Source organism: Anser anser, assembly GCF_964211835.1.
Source record: "Anser anser genome assembly, chromosome: 1".
NCBI lineage: Eukaryota > Metazoa > Chordata > Aves > Anseriformes > Anatidae > Anser > Anser anser.
In genome coordinates, this window is record NC_139720.1 from 76,567,480 (window position 1) to 76,592,347 (window position 24,868).

At 49.2% G+C, this 24,868-nt stretch overlaps 1 protein-coding gene across 3 annotated transcripts; it reads left to right on the forward strand.

Annotated features, from left to right (window-relative positions):
* The first annotated feature begins 18,335 nt into the window (after positions 1 to 18,335).
* On the forward strand, positions 18,336 to 24,160 carry BHLHE41 (basic helix-loop-helix family member e41). Of its 3 annotated transcripts, none has more exons than XR_014578908.1 (6): positions 18,336 to 18,709; positions 18,875 to 18,938; positions 19,117 to 19,224; positions 19,361 to 19,472; positions 19,553 to 20,909; positions 22,796 to 24,160. XR_014578908.1 is itself a non-coding variant. In XM_083822099.1 (5 exons), the coding sequence occupies exons 1-5, from the start codon at positions 18,648 to 18,650 to the stop codon at positions 20,536 to 20,538; spliced, it is 1,332 nt and encodes a 443-aa protein (XP_083678225.1). In that variant the 5' UTR covers positions 18,336 to 18,647; the 3' UTR covers positions 20,539 to 22,219. The 3 variants fall into 3 exon arrangements, 1 of the variants encoding a protein (XP_083678225.1); XR_014578909.1 differs by having other exon boundaries at positions 19,553 to 20,869; positions 22,796 to 23,578; XM_083822099.1 differs by lacking the exon at positions 22,796 to 24,160 and having other exon boundaries at positions 19,553 to 22,219.
* The last annotated feature ends 708 nt before the right edge of the window (positions 24,161 to 24,868 follow it).

Genomic DNA, 24,868 nt, shown 5'->3' on the forward strand with positions numbered 1-24,868 from the left:
GGTGGTAGAATGGTCCCAATGGCATGTGGCATGCCATGGAGGCTGAATTAGCTCAAAGCTCTCCCTAGAAAAGCCCCACCATCCCCACTGGGGTTTTTCTCCTGGAGCAGGCACCAGCAGCCTTTAGCTGCCATATAATGTCAGGACCACGACAGTCCTGGGACACAGCCAGCACTGCAGGCAGCAACATCTCTCTCCAAGGCTGCTGATCTCAATTTTACCCTGAAGAAACCCACCCAGAGAAACCACAATCTTCTCCCCCCAAATTCCAGCAGGCAATCCCTCACTGCTTGCACCCCATGGTGGGCAAACAAGCAGAGGGGAAGCAGAGCTAAGGGCCACTCAGCCTCCTCCTGTGTCCTGAGGAAATTGGTGCTGGCATGAGGCTGGAGCAGCCTCGTGGGCCAGAAACCCTGTGGTGGTGTCCCACCTCTAGGATGGGGCAACCCCTGTCTTTTCCATGGACAAGGCGTGGTGGCATCTCCTGCTGCTCTTCTCCTCTGCTACCAACACAGCTTCAGCGTTTGGCTACCACTGGTTTATTTTCTAGCTACACAAAGTAGAAATTTGGATTTTTATTACTATTTAAATCAAGCGACTGATACAACGCTGCAACTGCAGGAATAGGAGCTTTGGATGCAGGACTGAGTCTGTCTCTGTACAGCGTGAAGAAGGCTTGAAAGAAAAAAGCAAGGCATAGCTCTCACTGTTCAGCTCTCTGGGTTTACATCCCTCCCAAATAGGGAGTCCACAGAGAAGGGGAAGGACAGACAGCGAGAAATCCCACCTGGTGTAGCAATGACATTTAAAGCCTGCCAAAGCTCTGGTTTTACTCAGTTCTGACTTTGCAGGTGGGCTGCACAGCCGGGATGGAGGGATCAGTCGGCACAGGAGCCCAGGAGCTCTCCTTCATGGCAGCGGGTGTCAAACGTCCTCAGCTCGTCCCGTGCAGTCAAAGCTTTGTAGTAAAACTAGAAAGTCATTTTTTCAAGAGACACATGAAAAACAAAGTGCTTCTGAGTTGGTGTAATGCTACAGGCAGCTCTAATAAGGTGCTCTCTCCACAGATCTGGGACAAACTTTGTGGTGCATATGCATATGTATCTCATTTTTCAGACGTTCTGGCACTCACAGACACTTGGGGCTTTGTTTCTGCAGCTGGCTCAAGGTCTCATGCTGGCACTGAGGTAGTCTCACTGAGTTATTCACTGCTCCAACCATACTTCAAGGTCTGATGTACTCACAGGCACTGCAGTTGCCTGAAATACATATTTGGGTCTCTCTGGAAGGCATTGACTACCCAAGAGGTCCGGTCTGTGCTCCTGAGTGGAGCTTGCTGAAGAGGTCTCAGTCTTTCAGAATCAAATGGTCGTGACCTTCCTCCAGCCAGGCCTCACACTAATGTTTGGCTTTCCTCAGAGAGTCACCTTTGGATCCATGAAGCACCTCAGCACTAGAATGGACATCTTCAGCCCAACCAAAATTTGTTGCTGACTCTGGCATGGCCAAGACATCCCCCTAGCTCTTGGCTGGATCAAAAACGGAGCCCATGATCTTCCTTGGAGACAGGAGAACTGAGTATATCAGGGTTCATTTCTTCCTGTCTCCCTCTGAGTTTGTCCTAGAAACTGCAGAGTTGTTTACATACTGTGCCATAATCTTCTGCCTCAAAAAAAGCCTGAAGGATACTCATCAGTAGCCATTCTCTTTCTTCATTGATGAATTGATGCAAACCATCTCTAAATCACCTCTTTAAAAGGTCAAAGCTGCCTACTCTTTATCATATGCAAAACAGAGGCCAGAGCTGTGTGATAGCAGATTATGGACCAGACTTCTTCCCACCACCCTCTGCCCTGAAACAGCCATCCAACCCTTGTCTCGCTCTCTACCTTTCCTCAGGCTAGGTTTCTCTCTGATCAGCCATAACAGCATGGTCTGGTGTCCTCAGACTGGTGACCTTTCTGTGAAAGGGTTCTTGAGGACATGGGTCTTTCTGCACTGCCAGGATGACTGCATGTGCTCCACCAGATGCTGAAGAATATTCCCTCCCATCCAAAATTACTCTGAGCATTATATTTTCTTGGCTTAGCATTGTTATGAAATGTCAGGGCTTTGCAACTTCTCTGACTCTCTTTTGCAATGTCCCCAAGGGAACACAACCTCTTTTAAAGCACTGGTTCTGTCCGGCAGGCCCTACAGACTTGTATCATTCCTTCTGGAAGAACCTCAACCATCTCTGCAAGATAGGTGAGATAGAGCAGCATGGGAGATGAAAGCAAGATGTGCTGTTTGTGGAAGTTAGTTGCTAGTGGAATTATATGAGGCCCACTTGGAGACTGCTTTTAGTTAGTATTTGCCTGTCACACAAAAGAGGGAGGAGTGCATCATGAAATTTCCTGATGACACAGAAATGCGAGTGCTTGTCAATACACCAGAGGCTCCAGCCTATCAAACAGGAAGAACTGCATGACCTTGAGGATGGGAACAATGGAAATAGGACAAAATCCAGTTCTGCCAAATGTAAGGTTTGGCACGTAAGGCTCAAGTGTCAGAATTTCTCTGGGAAAACAAAAAGCCAGTGAAACATTCAAGCACATTGGCTGATCACAGGATTACTATGAAATGGCAATGTGACACAGCCATGAAAAAAGTGAATGTGACAGAGGCTTTGTCACATACATCCAACAGAGCCTGGAAAGGATTAATGACAGAGAGCAAGTGCTGGTGGACCCTGTGAGGAGGCTGCACACAGCTTTATTCACCTCTGTTCGAGAAAGATGAATTGTGGCTGCAACAATCATAACAACGTGTTGGTAGGGTGCTTGGTGGGGGGCTGGAGACCCTAATTAACAACAGGAAGCTGAAAGGGATCGTTGTGTTCAATATAACAAAATTAAAGGTTAGAGAGAACACGATAGGTCTATAAATATCTTAAGCTTAAAACAATGTTGGCACAAGGACAAATGGATACAAATTGGCCATGAGTACATTTCGTTTGGAAACCAGAAGAAGGTTTCTAACCATTGGAGCAGTGAGGCTGGGGAACAGCACAAAACATAACTTGTTTCAGGACAGTGCACTATCAATTTTTGAATTACTCCACTCGACATGGTTGCTTGAGAAGATTTGGTGATCCAGGAAGTGCCCTCCTGTCCAAATTCCTGTTAAGATCCTGTTGCTCATACAGAAGCCTTAACTCAGCCACAGAAGGAGGCAAGACTTTCAGTCGCCTGCACAGCTCTTTTAAAGGGCTTGGCATAATCTAACTCTTAATTTGTTAGTGGCAATTATTTAGATTTCATGCATTTCTTACAGAATAAACCAGAGGGTTACATCAGTAACCAGGGCTATGTTTTTTTGTAGTTAATACTTTGTACTTATATAGCATCTTTCATCTTTCAAAGTGATTTACATACATTAATTATTTACTTCTCGCCATACCCCCTTTGATCTAGGAAAGTATTATGATGCTCAGTTTACAAGTGGGGAAAACAAACACAGAAGAACAAATTCTTGCTGCTAGGCTCATCCCACCAAGACTGATGCATCCTTGTTGCTGTAATGGTCAGGGGGGCTCAGGCAAGGAAAGGTTACGTGGTGTGCACAGCGTCAGCAAGTGATGCAGCCATGGGGCCAGGGCAGTAACACAACTTCTGGATACCCACTGGTTGTAAACAGGGAGACAGAGTGGGGATGTAAGGGGAGGAGTTGTGCAGGGCAAGGTGTGGGATGCTGGGTATGCAACAGAGGACTAGAAAGTGCTGTGTCCAGGAAAGACCCAGAACTGGTTTAATCAAAGCATCTAGAACAAAGGTGGGTAGCTAAGACCCAAATAAGAGGAACAAACTCAAATAGTTAAAAGCAGCGAATGAATGAGAGCTGACATTGATCTGTGTAGACAAGCATTTGCTGAAATGATGCAAGCTTCCCTTTTAGTTTAAAAAGAAAAATGCATTTTTTATTTTTCTTGGATTGAATGTTTATGTAATTTTTCAGAGTGATTGTCAGGGGCTGATTGAAAGATTTTATTGCTAAATAACTGCACATTTTTTTCTTGCAAATTCATGAACAGATATTATTTGTGTGTTTGTATTGCTGTGATTATTTGGGGATGCTGCAAGTGCCCAATTTCAAACAGAAGCCTCACGTTCCTCTTCTCTTTTTCACCCTTTTTAAAGGACATTTCTGTCTCACAGGAACAGGGAGCATGGTCTGCTAAGCAGAGCAGGAGTCCAGGAATCAACATACTTGGGGTCTAGCGCTCATTCTGCCAGGGTTTGGTGTCTGATGTTGCACATGGGTAGCAGCTCTGTTCCAGTGGCCAGTGCCAAGAGTGGGAGTTAGAAGATCAAGATACTGATTTTGACAGATATTGACTCACTTTGTGGCCAAGAGAACACCATTTAGCACTAGCTCACTGCCCAGCCTCACAGGGCAACTCAGCCTGTGGTCGGAGCAGCTCCTGTGCTCCTTCAGGTCAGACAGGACTATAGCACAACTGCCTTTTGGGGAGAGAGGGGAAGAAGGGCCTGAATTTGGTCATATTTTTGCTTTACCAAATATTTTTCCTGTTACTGCCAGCACAAATTCCTAGAGAAGCGAAATGACTAAGGATTTTCAATTTCATGGTCATTTTGATGTGCTAAATGGTGCCAAGAGAGTTAGTGGGAAATTAGCAGAGTTCAAATCCCCATGGAACATGGAAATTGCAGTTAAAATAGTGCTGCTAAATATTAGTAATTAGTAAAAATGATTTTAAAGTGTAGCATTTTAATTAGCTGCAAACTCCTCTCACTTTGCTTCAGCATTATGCATAAAAACTGACTACACATAGGACAGTTAAGCCCCTCACCTGTGCAAACCCCTTGGGCATCCACGGGTAATAACCATGAAACATACAGGGTAGTACACTAAATAAAAGGAGAACTGTATTAATGAAACAAGACTGAAATCTTCTAATAAACATGGTAGACCCAAAGACACAGTGGCCACAGCTCTCTTGTTCTGTCGCTCCCTCCGGTGAGTTCCACTGCATTTCTTTGCGTTAATTTGTTGTCACCCATTCCTTAATGGACTTGTGTTAAAATAGGGCCCTGTTCTACCCTGCTTCTGCTTATTCCAGCTCACTGCATCCATCGGCTTTCTTATTCAGTAGTGGTCTATCAGAGCCTGAGTATGTCAGGACCCGAGAGCATGCAGCAACTCCTCTTCCCCCAGCCTTTCTGCAGAGGGAGCAGGGGCTGGGCCAAGTGCTTCCTTCAGAGCTTTTCCCATAGCATGCACATCCCTGTGGTTTAGGCACGCAGAGTACATGGAATGGCTGCAGTGGTCCTTAATTCCAGGAAACCTCATTCTGCAGTTGTGGACTCAACCCTCAGAAAGGCTCCGCCTTCTCTTCCGTCCCTCTCTTATTGTGGAAAGTCCCACAGCATGAGAAGAGCAAAGCGACAGACCACAGCCCCTAGTCTGGCAGGAGGATCAGTCAATGGCCTGATAAGGTGCCCCTGAAAGACCAAGGATTTGCTTGTATTGCCATTTTAAAATGATGAACTGAGCCACAGAACAATTGACTTCTGTAAAATTGGGCTTTCCTGAGGACCCTTATTGCAGCAGGTCCACCAGAGTACTCAGGTGCTTATCTCCAAGCAACGCCATTGCAAAGTGACCCTGAAACATACCTGCGCTGGGTCACAGTCTGTCCAAGGCCATACGGGCTATTTATGGCCATCCCATGGGATGTATTCCTGCCATCTGAGCCCAGCCAAGTCCCTTTAGAGTAAGATCATTCATTCCTGCATTCATACATCTCATTGTGGAAGAATTAACAGTATTAGAAATAGTATGCTGTAGGAACTTCGGTTGCCTCCTTACGTAGCACTGTTACTGTTAAAGTTCTTGGATGTATTTCTTTTATAAATATCAGTTGATGTGGGTCTTGGTACAGGGAATGATCAGATGATAGAGAGAGATTGGTGTATTAAACAATTACGATGGGGTCGGTGTATGTGGCCAAGAACACACTGAATATCCTGTGCCACCCCATAGTGTGGCACATCACAGAGCCGGGCTCCTTCTGCACAAGCCTGCAGGTTCACAGACATCCACATAAAAGCTGGCAGGCTAATGGCAAAAATTGGTTCTCAGTCCTAAACATCTCTTTCATGCCATTGCTGCACTGGCTGCAAGAAGGAGTATTGCTTTTAGGATACACAGCAACAGTACATTTGTGAGATCTCAACTGGTTTCAAACACTTCCAGTTCAAGCTATATTGAAAAAGCAACAAAAGATTGTGGGCTATCAATACACCGTAACTAAGACTATGTGAAACTTCAGATGGGAAGGCCAGCTGTGTAGGATGAAGAAAGTAGCGACAGATATCTCTTTTAAACCAGTTTTGGAAAGTGAATTGAATTTGCACAGGTCAGTTCATTCCTGGCACTTCTAAACCTCTCAATATTTGACTGTGATTATAATAATTTCTAATACAGCTTTCTGGGTGTAGTTTTTCAAGTCACAAAAAGACAGAAATCCCATGGTGTCACACTGTATTGACAGCCCCTTGGCTCATTAGCAGGGCTGTATACCATGATGCACAATGCAGCTAGCCAGAGATGCCTTCAAGTCAGTGTTTCCCCTACCACATTTAAGTCAGGCTGTTCCTGCTCTGGTCACGCAAACCCTGGGTGGCCAAAAGGTCATTTCACTCCGTGCCTGTCTATACTGAGCCACAGCTGCCACTGATGGCCACCAGGACCTTTGCCCATCAGCCAGTCAAGTGGCTTCCTCGGCACGGTAGATATGCAGGCTGGTGACCACAGGCAAGCTGTAGCTCCTTCACTGTCCTTCAAGATTTAAAACTTGACCAAGCAGAACAAATTTGTTTATGGAAAACAAAAAGCAAATCCCTGACACAATATCTGTCCCTCTTGCCAAACTTCAAATCCCTGCTCCAAAGCAGGGGTGTGCTAGCGCTGTTCAGCGAAAAGGTCACCAGAAATGATTGGCGTGGTGCGAAACAGCTTCTCCTGCCCCTGCCTCTTGCACTGGGTGCCAGGAGTTGACCAAACCAGTCTGGATGAATCTTTCCCTCAAAAAAGTCAGCTTGAGGCAGACATCCAGCATGGAAAAAATCACCTCAAAAAATCTGGGAAAGCTTTAGTTGACTGAAAATGGGGTCGTATAATGGGATGTGTTGAATAACTTGAGACGCAAGTAACCCTACTAGCACTGCCTATCATACAGCTGTCTGTAAAGGGTGTATAAATGCCCATTTTTAGTGCTTTTCCAGCTGCAGCATGTTCACCCAGCCTTAAAGTTATGTCAGTGGTATCTCTCACTGTCTGTCATCTGCCTCCTGCCAGCACGAGCCACTTTACATAGGCACAGTCACAGGCAGTCATGCCCTGGATGTCCACTGTATCAAACCTTAAGCTAGAACTCCAAGGCAAAAGAAAAACAACCTTTTGTCTCCTGAAGCCATAAGCAGTTCAAATGAGCAGCACAAGGGAGTGCTCTGTAGTGGCACTGGTGTTTTTGGCAGCTCCTTGCAAGCTTTGTATGGCCCCTAGGGACCAGATCACCTCTGGGCAGGTACAGGACACAGCTGAACTGGGGACACTTGAGTGATCTGCTTTTGCTTTCCCAGGCACCTTCCAAGCAATGCTATCAACTGAGCCCTCACTCCCATTGCTCTTGAAGTGCCATAAAAACATGTCTTGCTAAATTTTTTTTTTTTTGGTCTCTCTGACAGTTGTAATTGCTTTTTAAATCCCTCTCCTACTTTGGTTTCTCCTTTTACATCCGTTCTACCAGCCATTACTATCAAGAGCAGACTCACCACTGTCTTTACTACAGCTCACAGCCAGGGGCTCTTGGGGGTACATTTTTCTACTGCAAAATTAGATTTCTGGTGCAAGCAAGACTTTGTGCAGCTGTGTTAGCCATCCTGGCACTGACAGGTCAATGGCTTCAACATAGTAGGAAGTCTCCTGAGAGGCACAGGGATGGTGAGGGAGGAGGTCTGGCCTTGCTGGGGTGAAACAGAAGATGGTGGATGGTGTGACCAGACCCTGGCTGAGGTGCCCACTGTAGTCTTGGTCTGGATCACAGTAAAAAGATTGAATCTTATCAGCAACACAGCTTAGACAGCTCCTGATTTCAGCACAGTTGTATCTAGAGCATGACTCACTTTGCCCAGACCTCAAAATAATTCATCCCACATCTGCAGTCTTGGTGAATCAACAGCAGGGGTGCCCAGGAGGGCAGAACGTTTTATGCATCAAGGGCCAAAGAGACTCCTGCTGAAGATGACGGGAAAGCTCTTGTGTAAAGGTGGACCCAGGGGCGGAAGGGAATACTAATAAAGGTGGTGCTGACTGACCAATACAGAGAGAGACAGAAAAGCCCAAGGGAGGTTGGCACAAAAAATCTAAATTATTACTCAGTAGAAGAGAATGGGAATGTTTGATTTGATTTGAAAAATGAACAGCAAATGGCTGGAGAAATGGGGATATGTTTGGCAGCTTGTTGCAAGACTGGGATTTACTGCCACAGGAGATTGCCAAAATATTCAGGAGGTCAGAAAAATGCATGGGCATTTATATCGGTTGTGGGTATGGGTTACCTCATTTGAGATAATAATGCAAAATAGATATACACCGGAGATCTTCAGGAGACAAGACAAGTGACAAATGCCTAAGGTTAGGAAATGTTTTTCCTATAGGCAAGTGATAATTGGCCATTCAGTGCTCCTTGTTCTGGTTTTATGGCACTCGGCAGTCGGGTAACTTCAGAGACAAGACAGGGGAGCAGATGAGCTGGGAGCCCAGTCCAAATCAGCAATCCCTGCACTCCTGTGTCCTGCTGTGTGAGAAAGCATGTGAGGAATGATAATTCCCTTTGGACGTGTGACCCAAATTGCATCAGGAATTTGCATTCCTGGTTCCTGCTTCCATTTCACCTCTCCTCCCCATGCAGAGCAACACCTGCAAGCGCGTTTATCACCCTTGCTGAGAGCACAAGCTCTATGATATTTTCAGAAGAATTAAGAGTATCCACAAAAGAAACCAAAAAGTAAAAAAAGAGTCAAAAATATGTCAATGTAATATGTGAGTTTATCCACACAAAACAAACTTGGTAAAAGAAAAATCAACTGTCCCTTTAAAATCTGACATTAAGTTTCTCAAATCACAGCCTTTAATCAGGAGTAATACTTGAAGAGGAACAAAGAGAATTTATGATGAAAAATCAGGACAGTTGAGCGCTAGGCTCAGCGGGACTAACTGCATGACAATATGGATAAGAATGATAATTACATTAGTTTAGCCTGAAATGACTGGCCAGAGCTGGTTTTTTTGGTCAGCTGGATTTTTGTAATGTCTTCATTTACGTTTTAAGCAAACTTGGAAGGAGAATTACAACTAGATTAGGGCATATCCATCTATTCTCTTAAGGGAACAGAATTATAGAAAATCATCCTAAAAATGTCTTAGAGCTCTTTGAAATGCATGGGCTTGTGATGGTCCAACCAAGGGTCCCTTTTTGGACCATTCAAGACAAGACTAACAGGAGGAGGTGATGAAAATTAGAAGATGCAGGATGACCCCAATCCTGGCTCCCTCTGCCAGCCCTATGCAGCCGGGACCTCCTGTAGCACCTGGTGGGGACAGATAGGGGTTGTGGGGCACTGTGGGACTGCAGACAGGGGGGAGGTAGCACCCATTTTCCCCTTGCCTGTATCTAGGACACTGGTTCCACCACTGAGCCCTGCTTTGGTGGGGCAGGAATCTGCACGCAGTGGGAGCCCAAAGCAGGGAGCATGAGTCATGTGAGGGAAATGTGAATATTGGAGGAAGTTGCTGAAAACCTGGTGCTGCCCCACATGCAGAATCAACAGTGTGGGCAGTGTTATGTGTCTTGGTGGGGCCAGAAAGTCTGCAAGATGGCAGCTGTGAGTGCAGGAGCAGTGAGCCCTGGGGCACAGGCAGCACTAGCAGGCAGCAGAATCAAGGGCTTCTTCAGCCCCCAAGTGCAAATCCATCCGTGACTGATACCTCTGTGCAAAGGGCAATAAGTTAAATTCACCTGCACTGCACAAAATAACCAGGACAAAAATCCCCAGGCTTGATTCCTCCTTCAGCAGCCTCACAGCCCCCATCTCCACTCAGCACCTGGCAGGCGGGACACCCCCCTGCAGCCCCTCGAAGCAGCGCTGCTGAGCCCCAGCCTGGTACCAGCTCAGGATATCAGTTTTTAACACCCTGGCTCCAGCGCAAAACACAGGAGAGGCATTTTCTGCCCCCGCCGAGTGAAGTGGGCTGCCCCACAGGCAACCAGCCCTGCTTGAGACACCACCGGCCCCTTTCAGTGGCTGCTTTTATTCGCCTTCCTCCAGGGCTTAAATAAACAAGAAGCAGGTTAAAAACAAACTCCTGGCCCCGGCCCCTTCCTGAGCTGGCTGTTCCATCGCCGCTTCCTGCCCCGCGCGGGAGCTTCCTCCTCCCGAGGAAAGAGGCACTGGCCTTCAGTTGCCCATGGTGGGAGAGAAGGAGTCTACCTGGCTTTGATATCCACGCTAGGCTTGCCCCGAGTTCGTCGCTGGGGGCTCAGAGGGGCTGGCTGTCCCAGCTCCTTGGTGCCAGGGCACGGGGATGCTTGGCTTTGACACTAGCCGCACGTGATGGGGCTTCTGCATTGCCCCATGCTCGGGACAGACACCGTGCACCACTACAGTTTCCTCACTGAGGGGGGATTTTTTTGCACTCATAACCTGTAAGGAGCATAAAAACATCTTGAAAAAGTCCGTGAGCTCCAGAGATTTTGCTTTCAGTAACTGCAGTGCATCCTGTGCTCCAGCAGAGCTCCTCCATCACTGTGAAAAAGGGACTTCAGGAGATCGCCCCCACCTGAGGTCACCATGTGACGACGGCTGGGCATGGCTCCTGGGGAAGTCAAAATGCTTCACGTGCACGAGTTTGCCTCACAGCACCTTTGTGATGGGTGTTTTCTACTCCTGCCATTTGAAACGCACAGAAACAGATAAAAAGATGCCAAGTCACATGGCGAGAGGCTGCATTAGGCAGCACGCAGCTTCTCCTGCCCCTGGCTCTGCACCTTTTTGGCTAGGCCCAAGTGTTTTTTTGCAGCAGAGTGTCTGATGTTTGCTTTTCTGTGCGTATTAAAGGGCTTTATGCCCATCATACTTCTGTTAAAACATGCCACTGTCTAGTGTTGGCAATATGATCTAGGGCTTTAAACTGTTACAGATAAGTTTTGTGACATTTTCCATTTAAATTTAAATGGATCATGCTAAACTCGAAAGGAGCTGATAGCTGCACTTTCATTTTATTTCATTCTATTTTCCCTTTATGACCAATTTTACCTAATAATCAAAGCGTTGATTATAGATCCCTAAGGCACCACAGGGCGTGCAGGACCAGGCTGGAAAGGGCCACCAGCTTCCACATCGTCAGGGCTTCAGCTGCCAGCAGCACAAGCAGGGTGACAAACAGCAACGCCACATCGAGGTGTTTTTATTTCCCTCTCTCTGCTGAGAAAGTGTTCACTTCTCAGCTGTCCTGAACTCTACAGACATGGAGCTGTAGATCTGAAATATGACTGGCTCCGGCATCTGTTGCTGAACAGACAGCACGGACTTCACTGCATCGAGATGCATCCAAGTGCTCTGAGGAGACTCTTCCAGTGGGCAGGCCCAGAAAGGAGGCTGAAAACCAGTTCGCCCGAGTGAGGGAACTGCTACTGCTGCCCCTTTGCTCTGCTTATCCCCACAGAAGCTGGGGAGATACTGTCCCGCTGCAGGCACTTGCCATGAAACCACTGCCAGCACCCAGCTCCTGTCCCATCCTGCAGAGCAAGTGTTACGGGATGGTCAAACCCTAGGGGCTCCCCAGCACAGAGATGCATTGGTTTTGGCTACACCAAGAAAAGGTTCGTGCTTAAAACCAAAATAGAACATGAAATATCACATTAGTCCACATAAAAGGGCAAGTAATAAAAATGCAAGTTCGCTTTGTGGGGTGAGCAGTGGAGCCTGCCTGGTTGTGCTGGGAGATGAGTTAAATGGGGATGACTTTGTAGAGCCTGGCTCAAACCCCTCATCCTAAAGACAGGCACAGCAGATACCATGATTTCTATCTCGGTCCTGCTGCTTAAAAGCTCGACACACCAGTTCCCTCCAGATCTGTATGCCCTTATGCACTCTTGCCATGTAGCAAAAGGACAGGCAGGGTGGTCTGAGGGCAGTTTTAAGCAGAAAGTCTACAATGAAAGAGACAGAAAAAGCACTATTATGTCTTCTGCTCCTACAGGTTAACCAGGAATTTGTGGCCTTGAAGATTATCCCAGCTCAGAGGAGAACCTGATTATGAATTTAGAGGCCCTGTCACTGGAGTCCTGTTTCACAAAACAACAACAACAACAACAACAACAAACAAACAAACAAAAAACCACTAAGCCTTCCCTCCTGAGCCCAAGAGGACTTGTACAACAGGAGCCTGGGTCTTGCTCTTTTGCGGTGGGACTGAGCCCCCAACTCAGCCCCCTCCTTTGTCCTGCATGAGCTCTAAATGACTAGGCTGTAATAAACCCAGGCCAAAGAGAATGAGGGAAAATCATTCAAGAAGTGATGAGTGACACATTCTTACTTATCTGTAATTACCCTGTATGCTGCAGCAAGGTATTTTCCTATCACTAATCCGAAACATTTTTGCTCCCCTTTCTCAGTTTTCCTGCTCCTTGATTTATTTTTAGACAGCCACTTGCAGCACACTCCCCAGGTGCATTCAGGATTTCTGGAGGCTCTCTTTTCATAACTACTTTTGCAATTACAGAAGAGTGGAGGAAGAGTGAGACCCAGAAATTTTCTTTTCCAATATGTTTTTACGCAGAGCATTTTCTAATGGGCAGCACTGGACTTTGTTTCAGGACCCCACTGTACTCTGTGTATCACCGTAAATATCCAGGTCAGTACTACAGGCCCTTAGACGGCAAGTCCTACAGTGTTGCTCTAGGCTTATCCTTTCTAAGATTCTCTCCCTGTTTTTTTTAAGACTGTAAGATATCCCAGATTTCCACTTAAAAAAAAAAAAATTGATCTAACTATATGTATATATATTCGGACCATGTGTCCCTATGCATGATCCAAAACCCTTTGTTCCTCTCCTGAAACTCTACAAAAAGTCATGCTGGAGCCCTAAGGTTTTCACCAGAACGATGAAGAAGGGGTTTGCTGCTCCTAAGGTGTGTGAAAGCACTTCGATATGCTGGGTCTTACCACTTGATGCAGTTCCGAGGAGGAGTCCAGTTGACTACAAGTCTGCAGAAAAACATTCCACCAACCCTTCAGGCTGTGGTCACATGGAGATGTTTTAGGGATCCCAGCCACCTCACAGATCTGTTGAAATGTTCTGGATGCAGTGTTTCTCCCTTGAGCACTGGGCAATCATGCCATACCTCCTAGGACTTGGAGGGAGACGATGTCTTTCATTTGGACATCTGGCACCAGTGTCCTAACAGACAAGCTTCGGGGCATTTTGTGAAATAGTCTGCAGCTCCCAGAATCTACTTCAGACAGAAACACAAGAACATCAGGCAATGCAGTCCATTAATGAAATGACTCTGTCAGACACTACTTCATGGTGTCTCCCTGTGTTTCTGTGGGACCGTTATTTGCAATAGGGGCATTAATCTGCACACATTTTCAATGACCTTCCTGAATCTTGCCCAATAGAATTTTTCCCTTAGCTTAGCTAAGTTTTTTTGGAAATGTATAGACAGTCAGGACAGTTCAAAACATTTGCCAGTTTTTAAATAATAATCTCAGAACCTCCCGCTCCAGTCATCACTGAACACAGTTCTCCACAGGTTGTTTCCATGCACTGTAACTTTTATGCGGTATTTTATCTTTAACTCCAAACTTTCTCACCATGACCAGAGCGCTTTTTCCCTTGGTACTCCAAGGATACACATTGTTGTACTCCAGAGGTGTACCTTGTTTCAGGACAGTTGGGTTTCCCAGCTCACTTTCTAGCTACTGAGATGCTTTCTGTGAAGCACCTGCTGACACAGGCTGGTTTGGGAGCCCATGTTCCCTCTCTGGCATTGCCCTTCCTCAGTCTCCTTGGGTGAACTAGAAGCATTTACACACCTACAACTTGTAAGAGAGGAAACAAGCGTCCATCCTCTTTAAGAATCATCGACGTTGCTTGCATTTAGCCCCGGAGCCACTGCCTGGCCTAGGCACCACTGCTACTCTGTTTGTGCCCACGTGTAGTTCAATGTGCAGCTGCAAAGCTGACATTTTTCTTTATGCTTGGGCAAACTGCATTTGGGATTCCTAAGCCCACAGAGTGAGCTACAGTGGGGATGCACAGTCTGCCTTTACTGTAGTGTTCCTCCTGTGCAAATCCTAACACAACTTATCTGCAAATTGAACCACTGGGAAGAATTGCACTAGTTAAAACTGCTAAAACTCTTTCTGTTGGCCACTGAAATGTTCTCCCTCTGTCACCCTACCTGTGCAAGTGTTTTGCAATGTTAGCAAATCTACAAACAAACCTTCTGTAACAGGAGCAGAGTCCTACCAACCTGTACCTCCATGAGTGGCTGGGGAGAGGGCCAGCTCCACAAAGTCTCAGGGATTTCTTTATTTCAGTGGAAATTCCCCATCACCAGCTGTGTGGCAGAGGTAACTTACGGGCTTTTGGAACAGCTCCCTTTCCTTTGGGACCAGTTACAGGCTGCCAGCCTTGAACTTATCACCAGCCATGTGTAACTGCACCTACCACTTCTTGTCCAAAGGTCTCAGCGTGCACCCATAAATAGCATAAGTGCAACAGACCTCTTGAAAGGCTGAGGCCATTCAAGGCCTCCTGATGGTGTGGTGTGACATACTTTCCCCACCAGCCTCTGCAGCAGAGCTGGTGCATTATGTAAGGCCCAACCATCACTGAAGCACCAGATGATCAGGCTTTGCTGAGAAAGCAATTTTCCTCATCCTCCAGCTCCACTTCTTGCTGCCAATGCACAGCTTTGAGGTGCATTGTGAGTGACCAAGCTGAACCTAAGGGTACTGTCATTCACGGACACAGCTTCTTGGCAGTGACTGCAGAGGGGGAATTGAGGGGGAGGTTATTTTACTTGTTCCTGGTTGCTGCTCCTGCAAAACTCCCAGCAGACAGATGGGGATCGCTTCTGTTTCACCCCCACAAGATCTGAGCTGTTGGGTAAGGCCCCAGGTCTCCAAGCAGGTTTCAGACCTCCCACCAGCCAGGGCTGGAAGTGGCCTCAGGCTGAAGCCACCTTTAATTTTACTGCCCCAGGAGACAGGACAACTTTTAACTGCAGCCCAGCTACCTGCAAATGGTTTGCTTCACTTGAGACAAATCTTTAAAGGGAATTTCCAAACCGACGGCACAGTTCCTGGTGTTTATCACGCAGTTACACCCACACAGCGCTGAGGACTGGCCTGCCCCCCATCACACCTGACTTTCTGGTCCAGTGCCTCTGTTTCGTTGATCTGACTTTCCCAGGTTTGGATGTGTCTGTGCTCTCCTGTCCCCACTATTCCTCTTGAGCTGATCAGCTCGGTCAGTGGTAGCCCAAGTACCACTCCAGGTTGCCTAGTCTGGTAGAGTTTGGGCCATTTCTAATATCACCCAGGCCATGGGGTTCCACAGCCTAGGACTGCCTCAGTGACCAACCTCCCCCTCGTAGTTTGTTTTGTTTTGTTTTGTTTTGTTTTGAATTGGTTTTGAACAATAGCGGGCCCTGATCTCTGCCCCTCCAGGCTGGCTGTAACCCCATTGCTGCAGCTGGCTGGGCGTTCTGCTCTCATCCAGCGCTGCAGAGGCCTTGCTGCACCTTGTGTCTCCTCTCGGCCCACCACCTTCCCTCAGTCAGGTCGTTTTATTTCTGCTTCAGAATTCAGCTGTGTGTCTGCATGGCCGCCGTCTCCCTCATTTTACATTCTTCAGGTATGCGTGGCAGTCTGAAATGGAAAGTTCTCTTCTTCCTCTCTGCACTAGCCACAGAGCTGCGTTGACAGGACTGCTGGTGACTGACCAGCCTCTCACCAATGTCTGCTTCCTGGCCTCATGCTCTGCTGCAACCAATGATTTAAGCACCTTGGCAAACTCCTCTGCCTCTCACAGTGTCTTTGGCTTCCCATTAAACACATTAAGAGATACCGCTTCTGGCTCAGGAAGTCTCTGCACCGTGGGCCACTGGGACCTGGGGGATGGGGCTGGGGAGCTTTCCTCGCACGCAGACTCTGCTCACTCGCTCCTCCCTAGGCATCTCCTGCTGGACACTGGGACAGCCAGACCTCTTTTTTGACCCAGTTTTTGTCTGCTCTCATTTTGATTTTTCCCTTGGTCTCCATCTGGTCATCCCATAAGTGAAAATCTATGCGTAGGCTGATGTCCAATTTACCCCAAAAGTCCTTGTTAATTCCTTCACGAATACGGTGCTCCTAGGCACTGTATCTCAAAGGCATTCATTCCCTTACGCCATGGTTATTGACTGACTTGAATAAACCTCCCAAATGGAGTCTCCTCAAAGAGGGTGGCTTTTGCAAGGACTCAGCTGGGACAGGCATTCTGATTCGTTCCTCCTAGGCTGAAAATGGTGGTGATCATTTGGGATTAACGGTGCCCTGGCTAGCCCTTGTCTCCGGCAGGAGGCTGTTTTTGCCCTGTGGTGACCTGCAAACCTCTGATATCCTTTTCCAAGTGATTTTTCAGCTTCTTAACTCTTTGCTGTGATTCATCTTGGCTTGTAAATTGGTCAAAGCTTTTCTTCTGCCGCTTATTTTCTGAAAAACATTCTTTTCCATGATGGTCATGCTGCTGATCACCTCTTTGATCCATCTTGCCATTTTAAACTGGGAATCTTCCAGGAGAATTTTGCACTCCCTCTGGACACTGAAGCCTTTTATCCTTGTCTGCAGGTGACCTCTTATAAACCTCTCTTAGAAGTTTCCAGATGTTGCTTGAACTTCTCTTGCAAAGCCTCCAGCTGTCTCAGATCATGTTTTGCACCTTTTGATCATTTTCGATTTCCGTTCCCACCCAGTTTCAGAGGAATCCCACAATCAGGATTTCTCCTCCTGGAAGCTAAGTCTCGCTCCGGATGTTGTTGCTGTAATTTGAACATTTGCACGTTGTCCCAGAGAGGATGAAGCTGGCAGAGATGCTCCAGGTGCACCGCAAGGAGGTGCTCCAGAAGTGCTCCCCCCTGCTCCCCACTCCCCTGTATCAGTTAGGGAAAGCAGGCGCCCCACAAGTTCCACACCCCCCCGGCCCCAAAATTCCTCCTCCCGAGGGATCAGGACCGCAGCCCCCCCCCCCCCCCCACCGGCAGCGGCTCGGACCTCTCCCCCCCCAAACAACACCTCTCGGCGTGCGGCACCCGGTTTATTTTTAGCCCCTGTTTTCGTGGCACTGGCAACGTGAAAATGCCATCAGGCTGCCGGGAAGGAGCTGCACCAGCCTGCAGTGCCGCTTGCTCTACGGCCGGGAGGCAGGAGCCTGCGGCCCCTCTGCGGAGCCCTCCCCGCTCCCGGCCCCTCGTGCAGACCCGGCGTGGAAAAATCACGAGTCACCCGTGCGTGTGCCCGCGTGGCCGCCTGCCTGTCTGTCTGCCTGCCCGCCCGTCTGTCTGTCTGCGTGCGTGCGTGGTGCTGCCATTTCCCAGCGGGCACCTCCCCGCCCACCGCACGGCCTGGGCCCCGCACGTTGCGGCACGGCCGGGGGGAGCGGGGGGCACGGGGGGCAGCGACACGAGCACACGGGCACCGGGGGGGCACGGGGCGGCGGCGGGGGGAGGTAGGGTCACGTTGGCGGCCCTGTGCGCGGGGTGAGGCGGGATTATGTGCGGCAGGGGGGGAATGACAGCAGTGATGGGGACAGGGGAAAGGAACGTTTGAAAAGACAAGCGAAAATAATAAATAATAAAAGTGGAAATAAATAATAAAAGTGAAAATAATAAAAAATGAAATAAAAGTAAATAAAAATAATAAATAAAATAAAATAAAATAAAATATAAAGTAAAATAAAATAATGCAAAAAAAAAAAGATTAAAACATCAGAAACGCAGGGACAAAACGCGGCGGCAGAGGCGCGCAGGGGAAGCCGGTCTCTTGCAGGGCGGCCCCGGGGGCCGGCGGCGGGGACCCCCCCGTCCCCTCCCCTCCCCTCCGCAGCCCGACGGGGGCTCCCCCCTCCCCGCCCCCCCTTCCCCCGGGCCCCGCCCCAGGCCCCGCCCCCCCGCCCGCCCGGCGCGCGCCGCACGTGAGCCGGGTGCGGGGCTGGCTGGCGGCGCGCGTGCCCCGCGGGCAGGCACGGCTCGGCGCGGCTCGGCGCGGCGGGTGCAAAGTCGCGGCGCTGCGGGCGCGTGAGCGGCGAGCAGGAGCGAGGCGGGCAGGGGGAGCGGCGGAGGCAGCGGGGGGGGCAGAGCCGAGCCGCGCCGAGCCGAGCCGAGCCGCGCCGCCCCACACTTTGGCCGCTGCACGGGAGAGCGGGGCCGGAGGCTGCATGTGCACAGAGCCGCCCGCGGATCTGCAGGGACCGCTCGCAGCATCCCACGGCTTCGACCGAGAGCAGCGACGAGACAGCGACCGCCGCCAGCCATGGATGAAGGAATCCCCCGCCTGCCCGAGCGGCAGCTCCTGGAGCACAGGGATTTTCTGGGGTAAGGCGCCGGCACGCTGCCTCCCGGCTCGGTTCGGCTCGTCTCGGCTCCTGCGGGAAGCGCTGCAGGGCGCCGGAGGCAGTCGGCCGCCGCGCCCGGCTCCGCTCGCCCACTCGGGGTCTCTGGCTCCCGCCGCCGCCGCAGGACCTTTGTGTTTTTCTGCAGGCTGGACTATCCGTCCCTGTACATGTGCAAGCCCAAAAGAGGCATGAAGAGGGACGAGAGCAAGGTAAGAGGAAGTTTTCCGGGGCTGCCCGAATTTCTCGGCGCGGCTTCGCCCCCCGGAGCATCCCCGCCGCCGGTCCTTGTCGCTGTCCCCGGGGGGGCGGCGGAGCTCGGCGTGACACTTGTTTTGCTTTTGGTCGGCGTGCCCCTACTGCCCGGCTTCCCCGGGTTTTGCTCCCTAGGAGACGTACAAACTGCCGCACAGGCTGATAGAGAAGAAGAGGCGAGACAGGATTAACGAGTGCATTGCCCAGCTGAAGGACCTGCTGCCCGAGCATCTGAAGCTGACGGTGAGGAGTGGGGCAGCCCCTGCGTGGGGTGCGGGTGGGGTGCGGGCACCCCGACCCCTGCCCCGGGGGCCGCCGTCCCCAAGCTGCGGGCACACCACAGGCTGTCGAGCCACCACCTCCCCCTCTGCCCCTGCAGACGCTGGGACACCTGGAGAAAGCGGTGGTGCTGGAGCTGACTTTGAAACATCTGAAGGCGCTGACGGCCTTGACGGAGCAGCAGCACCAGAAGATCGTCGCCTTGCAGAGCGGTAAGCGGGCCCCGGGGGGAGGTGTGCAGCCGGGCGGCCCAGGACGAGCAAACACCGTCCCCTCTCGGCTTTCCCCGCAGGGGAGCGGTCCATGAAATCTCCCGTGCAGGCCGACCTGGACGCTTTCCACTCGGGCTTCCAGACGTGTGCCAAGGAAGTGCTGCAGTACCTCTCCAGCTTCGAGAGCTGGACCCCCCGCGAGCAGCGATGCGCCCAGCTCCTCGGCCACCTGCACTCCATCTCCTCGCAGTTCCTCGCCGGCCCCCAGCTCCTGTCCCCGCCGCCGGGCCCCCTCACCAAGGGATCCTCCTCCTCCTCCTCTTCCTCCCCGCCCGCCCCCCCCTGCCACAAGCCAGAGGGCCAGGCTAACTGCGTGCCCGTCATCCAGCGGACTCACGCCGCCGAGCTCAGCGCCGAGACCGACACGGACACGGACAGCGGCTACGGCGGCGAGGCCGAGGGGCGCTGCGAGCGGGGCCAAGCCCCGGCTGCGGGGGCGCCGGGGGCGCTGCCCGGCCTGGCCATCAAGCAGGAGCCGTCGGGGGACGAGGCGCCCCCCGCGCCCAAGCGCCTCAAGCCGGACCGCGGCGGCAGCCCCCTGCTCGCGCCGCCGGGGCTGGCGGCGAGGGGCGCCGAGGCTGCGGCGGCGGCGGCGGCGCTGGTGAGACCCGAGGCCGCGCTGCTGGGCTCGCTGATGGCCCTGGGGGCAGGCGGGGGGGGGGCCTTCGGACAGCCGGCCGCCCCCTTCTGCCTACCCTTCTACTTCATATCGCCCTCTGCCGCCGCCGCCTACGTGCAGCCCTTCCTGGATAAAGGCAGCCTGGAGAAGTATCTCTACCCCGCCGCCCCCATCCCGCTCCTCTACCCCGGCATCCCGGCGCAGGCGGCCGCCGCCGCCGCCGCCGCCGCAGCCGCCGCCTCCTTCCCCTGCCTCTCGTCTGTGCTCGGCCCCGCCGAGAAGGCGGCGGCCGCCGCCGGGCTGTCCCCGGCGCCCCACCTCCCGCACCCTTTCGCCGCCGCCGAGCCCGCAGACGAGCCCGAGCCCGCCGCCGCCGAGGGGCCCTGAGCCGCTGCCACCGCGCTGGGACCCGCGGCCCCGGGGACTGGAGGGCGGGGGCGGCTGGGAGGGGTCGCCGGGGCCGGGCCGGGCCGGGCCGGGCCGCGGGAGGCGGATGCGGGAGCGGGGAGCAGGGCCCGGGAGCGGGGAATCGGCCGCCCCCCCCTTCCCGGGAGCCCTCGGTCCCCGCAGCGGACCGCCGAGGATAAAATTTGCTACTCAGTATTTTTGTAATGTTTGGCTTTATAAATGCGTAAATATGTTAAGGAGGAAAACAACAACAACAACAAAAAAAAAAACACACAAAAGAGGAAAAAGAAGAAGGAAAGGACGAAGAATAGTAAGGATACTCTCTCTCTCTCTCTCTCTCTCTCTCTAAGGTAACTTAAATGTTGCACCTTATCGTGAGTAGGTTCGTACAGTGTCCCTGGGTCCCACTGAGGAACTTGCACTTGGCCGGGAGACCTGGGTGGGCTCAGGGTGGGGGTGGAGGGGCGGCGAGGCGAGGGAAGGAAGGGGAGACCCTGGCGCCTGTGGTAGCACTTTATCGGGGAGTGGCCCATGGTTGGATGAACCCTGAGCCCCAACCTGCAGTGCCTTGAGCACCCGGGGATGCCGCGAGGTTTTGGCTCCAGCGAGTTGTGGGTGTGCAAGGGAAGGAGGGTCAGACCCATTATGTAACCTTGTGTTTACTTCTTTTTTTTTTTGCTAAGGTATACAGGTGTGGCAAGTGTTTTTGTTCTCATCCCGTCTTTATTTAATTATGTTCCTGAGAGATTTTTCCCCCTAACCTTGCTGTATAAAATGAATGTTTCTGCACTGAACTACGAAAAGAAACCCCCCCCGTTCACTGCCCCCTGAGAAAACACAGAGCAATTCATCAGCCTGAACACGTTTTATCCTAAATTGTGAATGGCACAAACAGGAGGCCCTAGGTGAACCCCTCACTTTGCATTCAGAGGTGATCAGCCCACTGGGGGCAAGTTTCTTGTATGGGTTCTCTCCTCATCCCATTCTCAAATGTCGCTATTTCCCTTTCTGGAGACAAACCAGACGCCAGATAATCACACAGATAAAGCTTTTATAATAAGGCTTAAACCAAGACCTTGCCTAGATATTTTTAGTTTGTTGCCAAGGTAGCACTGTGAGAAATCTCACTTGAATGTTATGTAAGAGGTGAGACACAACAGTCTGACTCGGAGTGAATAAGTATCCTGGGTCTGTTAGTCAGTTTGGTGCATTTGCTGCTGCTGTTGCTACTGTTTGCCTCAAACGCTGTGTTTAAACAACGTTAAAAAAAATCTTACTAGCCTACAGAGTGGCTGTATGTAAATAGTTGTTAATACATCCAATTAATGATGTCTGACATGCTATTTTTGTAGGGAGAAAATATGTGTTAATGATATTTTGAGTTAAATATCTTTTGGGAGGATTTGCTGAAAAAGTTGCACTTTTGTTACGATGCTTATGCTTGATACAAGCTTATGCTGTCTTAAATTATTAAAAAAAATAAATATTGTCTGCAAGAAAACAGCTGTTTTAGAACAGTTTAGTATGTGATATATTAGAAATCAATCTTTATATTCAGTATTTTCCAGCACTCCATGAATTCTATTATCTAAATATTTCCACACTATTTTGTGATTAAAAAAAAATTCTTATTAAGGAATAAAAACTTTAATACACAAAATGGGGTTGTCTACTAATTAAAAATCTCACGATAATACCTAATAATGGGCGCACTGAGCTTCAAAACGCATCATTGTGTGGCTTATGATAATCATTTAATGCCTCTTCACATTTTTAAGCTGGGTTTCAATTTGCTTGGCTTCTTTTAACTCACTTCAGCAAACTCTCAGATTCGCACGTTTCACTAAGCAACATATAAATCATGCACGTGGAACACGTATTTCTTCCTGATGTTTACTTTCTTTCCCTCTTGCAAAATATTAATTGTCTTTTAAAATTAATATTTTACACTTCTGGTGCTGTGTGTAAACTTTGTTTACCAAGAGCAAACGTTACAATTGACGTGACAATCTAATGGCACAAGCATCATGAACTCAGGAGGAATGATGCACGTTCCTGCTTGGAAATCACCTAGGAAAACTGAACATTTGGGTTGGGGGGGTTGGAGAGGAGGGGAAATAGAGTGGTGGAAACAGGCAGGTAATTCATAGCATGGAAATGCAGCACTCCAAAGACTTACACAGATTTGATATCTGAGCCGCTGATCACATTCTTTCAAAAATTCTTCCTGTTCCAGGGAAATAAAATTAAGAAAACCCTCAAACGGTAGCCAATGTTTATGTAAGAGAGAAATATAAAAGAAGTGTTTCGCGCTCCCTCTACTGGTTCTTCAACACCAATGACTCTACTCATGGCTGTGCTGACAATGAATGAAGTTGGAGCACAAATGTCACAGAAAACTCCAAGACTCTTCCTGATTCCAGCAGTCCTCTGAAATGCAGGAGAAAATATGACCGCGGTGAAGAATAAGCTCTCTTTTCTAAACCATTCAAGCGGGATTGTTAAGAAACAGGTATACGCCTTTTTGTGTAGAAACTATAATGAAATTAATTCCTACTAGAAAAAGATATAGAAAGGCTCTCTGCAGATGTCCGTTTTCCATCAAGTGGTGGCAACAGGCTGAAGGCTGCTGCGATACATCCCTACAGCTGTTGAAGTCAGCTGTTTGTGGGCTGAACTCAAAGGTTATCAAAGGCAATGGAAAAACCTGCCGCTGACCACAGTTGTCTTTGGGTCCTGCTCTGTGCCATGGATTATCACAGGAGTGAACGTGAACAAGGTGCAGCTCTTCAACTCCATAACTCACCAACTACATTACTCTGACCTGCATACTTAAACAGCTTAACTCTTGTTACTTTACGCAGGGATGAATGTGCTTACCTGCTTCGACTCCTCGCAGCAGGGAGGGAATCGGCCTTACCGAGTATGAGGCCCTTCCTGCCGTTTTATTACATGCACAGAAAGGGTGGAGCCACCAACACCTCTGGAAAAAAAAAGAAAAAAAAAAAGCATCAAGAAACCTGTACCCTTCATGAACAACTTGGAAAAAAAAAAAAAAAAAGGATGTACCCCTCATGAACAACTTGGGTGGTTTGAAACCTGGATGCAGACCAGGCTGTATGTCTTTTTCATATTTCCAGCCTTCATTGGATTCATAGATTTCACTGGGCTATAAACCAAGATCCTTACAGGGTTTTACCAGTTTCAGTATTTACCATGTACAATAACAGGAAGGCTTATTTTTATTAGCCCTAGAATCAAGCATGCCAAATAACTTCACGCCAAGTTACAGTGTCAATAGTGTCTATTAAATTTTATTACATAAAACATAAAGACAAATATGTGTTCAGATAATACCAATGCCCAACAAAAGCAAACAGGTTTAAAAAAAAGGGGGGGGGGTTGTAATTGAGACTGATAATCCACAGCTGCTGGAGGCAAAAGGCAAATGACAGGAGGGACCCTAAAAGTCAGCTTCAATTATTCAATTCCAGGCTTCCTCAGATCCCTTTGGAGCCTAAGTCAAACTATACATTTCACATTTTCTCAGAGTTAAAAACAAAACAACAATGAAATTTAAAAAAAAAAAAAAAACAGACAACAGCCTGACAGGCTTTAATATACATTTACTTCTGTGCAAATATCAATGCTTGTTATTCCCTACACACTTTCTGTAACTCTACCATATATGGAGCAACTCTCAACTGTGCTTCCCGAGTGCTCAGAGCTCAGAGTGCAGGACTGGGTGCTGCATTTATTGCATACACTTGGGTACATGCTGTATTATTTTTCATAAGCCACGAGATAAAGGCTGTAAGCTGGTAAATGTATTTTCTTAAGCAATAAACTTTGAAAACAGCTCTTATTTATCCAGTACTTTATAGTGGCATGAAAGGTTCCATTATAGTGTGTTAAACAAACACAGTTGAGATTGTTAAGCCAATAGAAGGTAGTATCATGCAACTCCCACTAAAGGCAATGAAGGTTTTATTTGGAAAGATTACAGTTATGGAACTCAAATTGACTATCAACTCTGTTTAAGAAAGGCCTGACCTACCAAGTAAGTCAATGTGAGTCCTTTAATCAAGCGTAATGGGCTTTGGAGTAGGTCCTAAGTCTCTGTTTGGGGGCTTGTTTCTTTGTTTGTTTGTTTGTTTAATTTTCACTTCTAGTCAGGGCAGACTGAATGGCTTCAACATCCAGCAAGCCTAGGGACTGTGTGCACTGCATTTCAGCACTGGTAAATTTATAGTCTGTGGGTCTCACAATGTATTTCCTTTCCTCCTCGAACATCAGCTCCTGGAGTCAC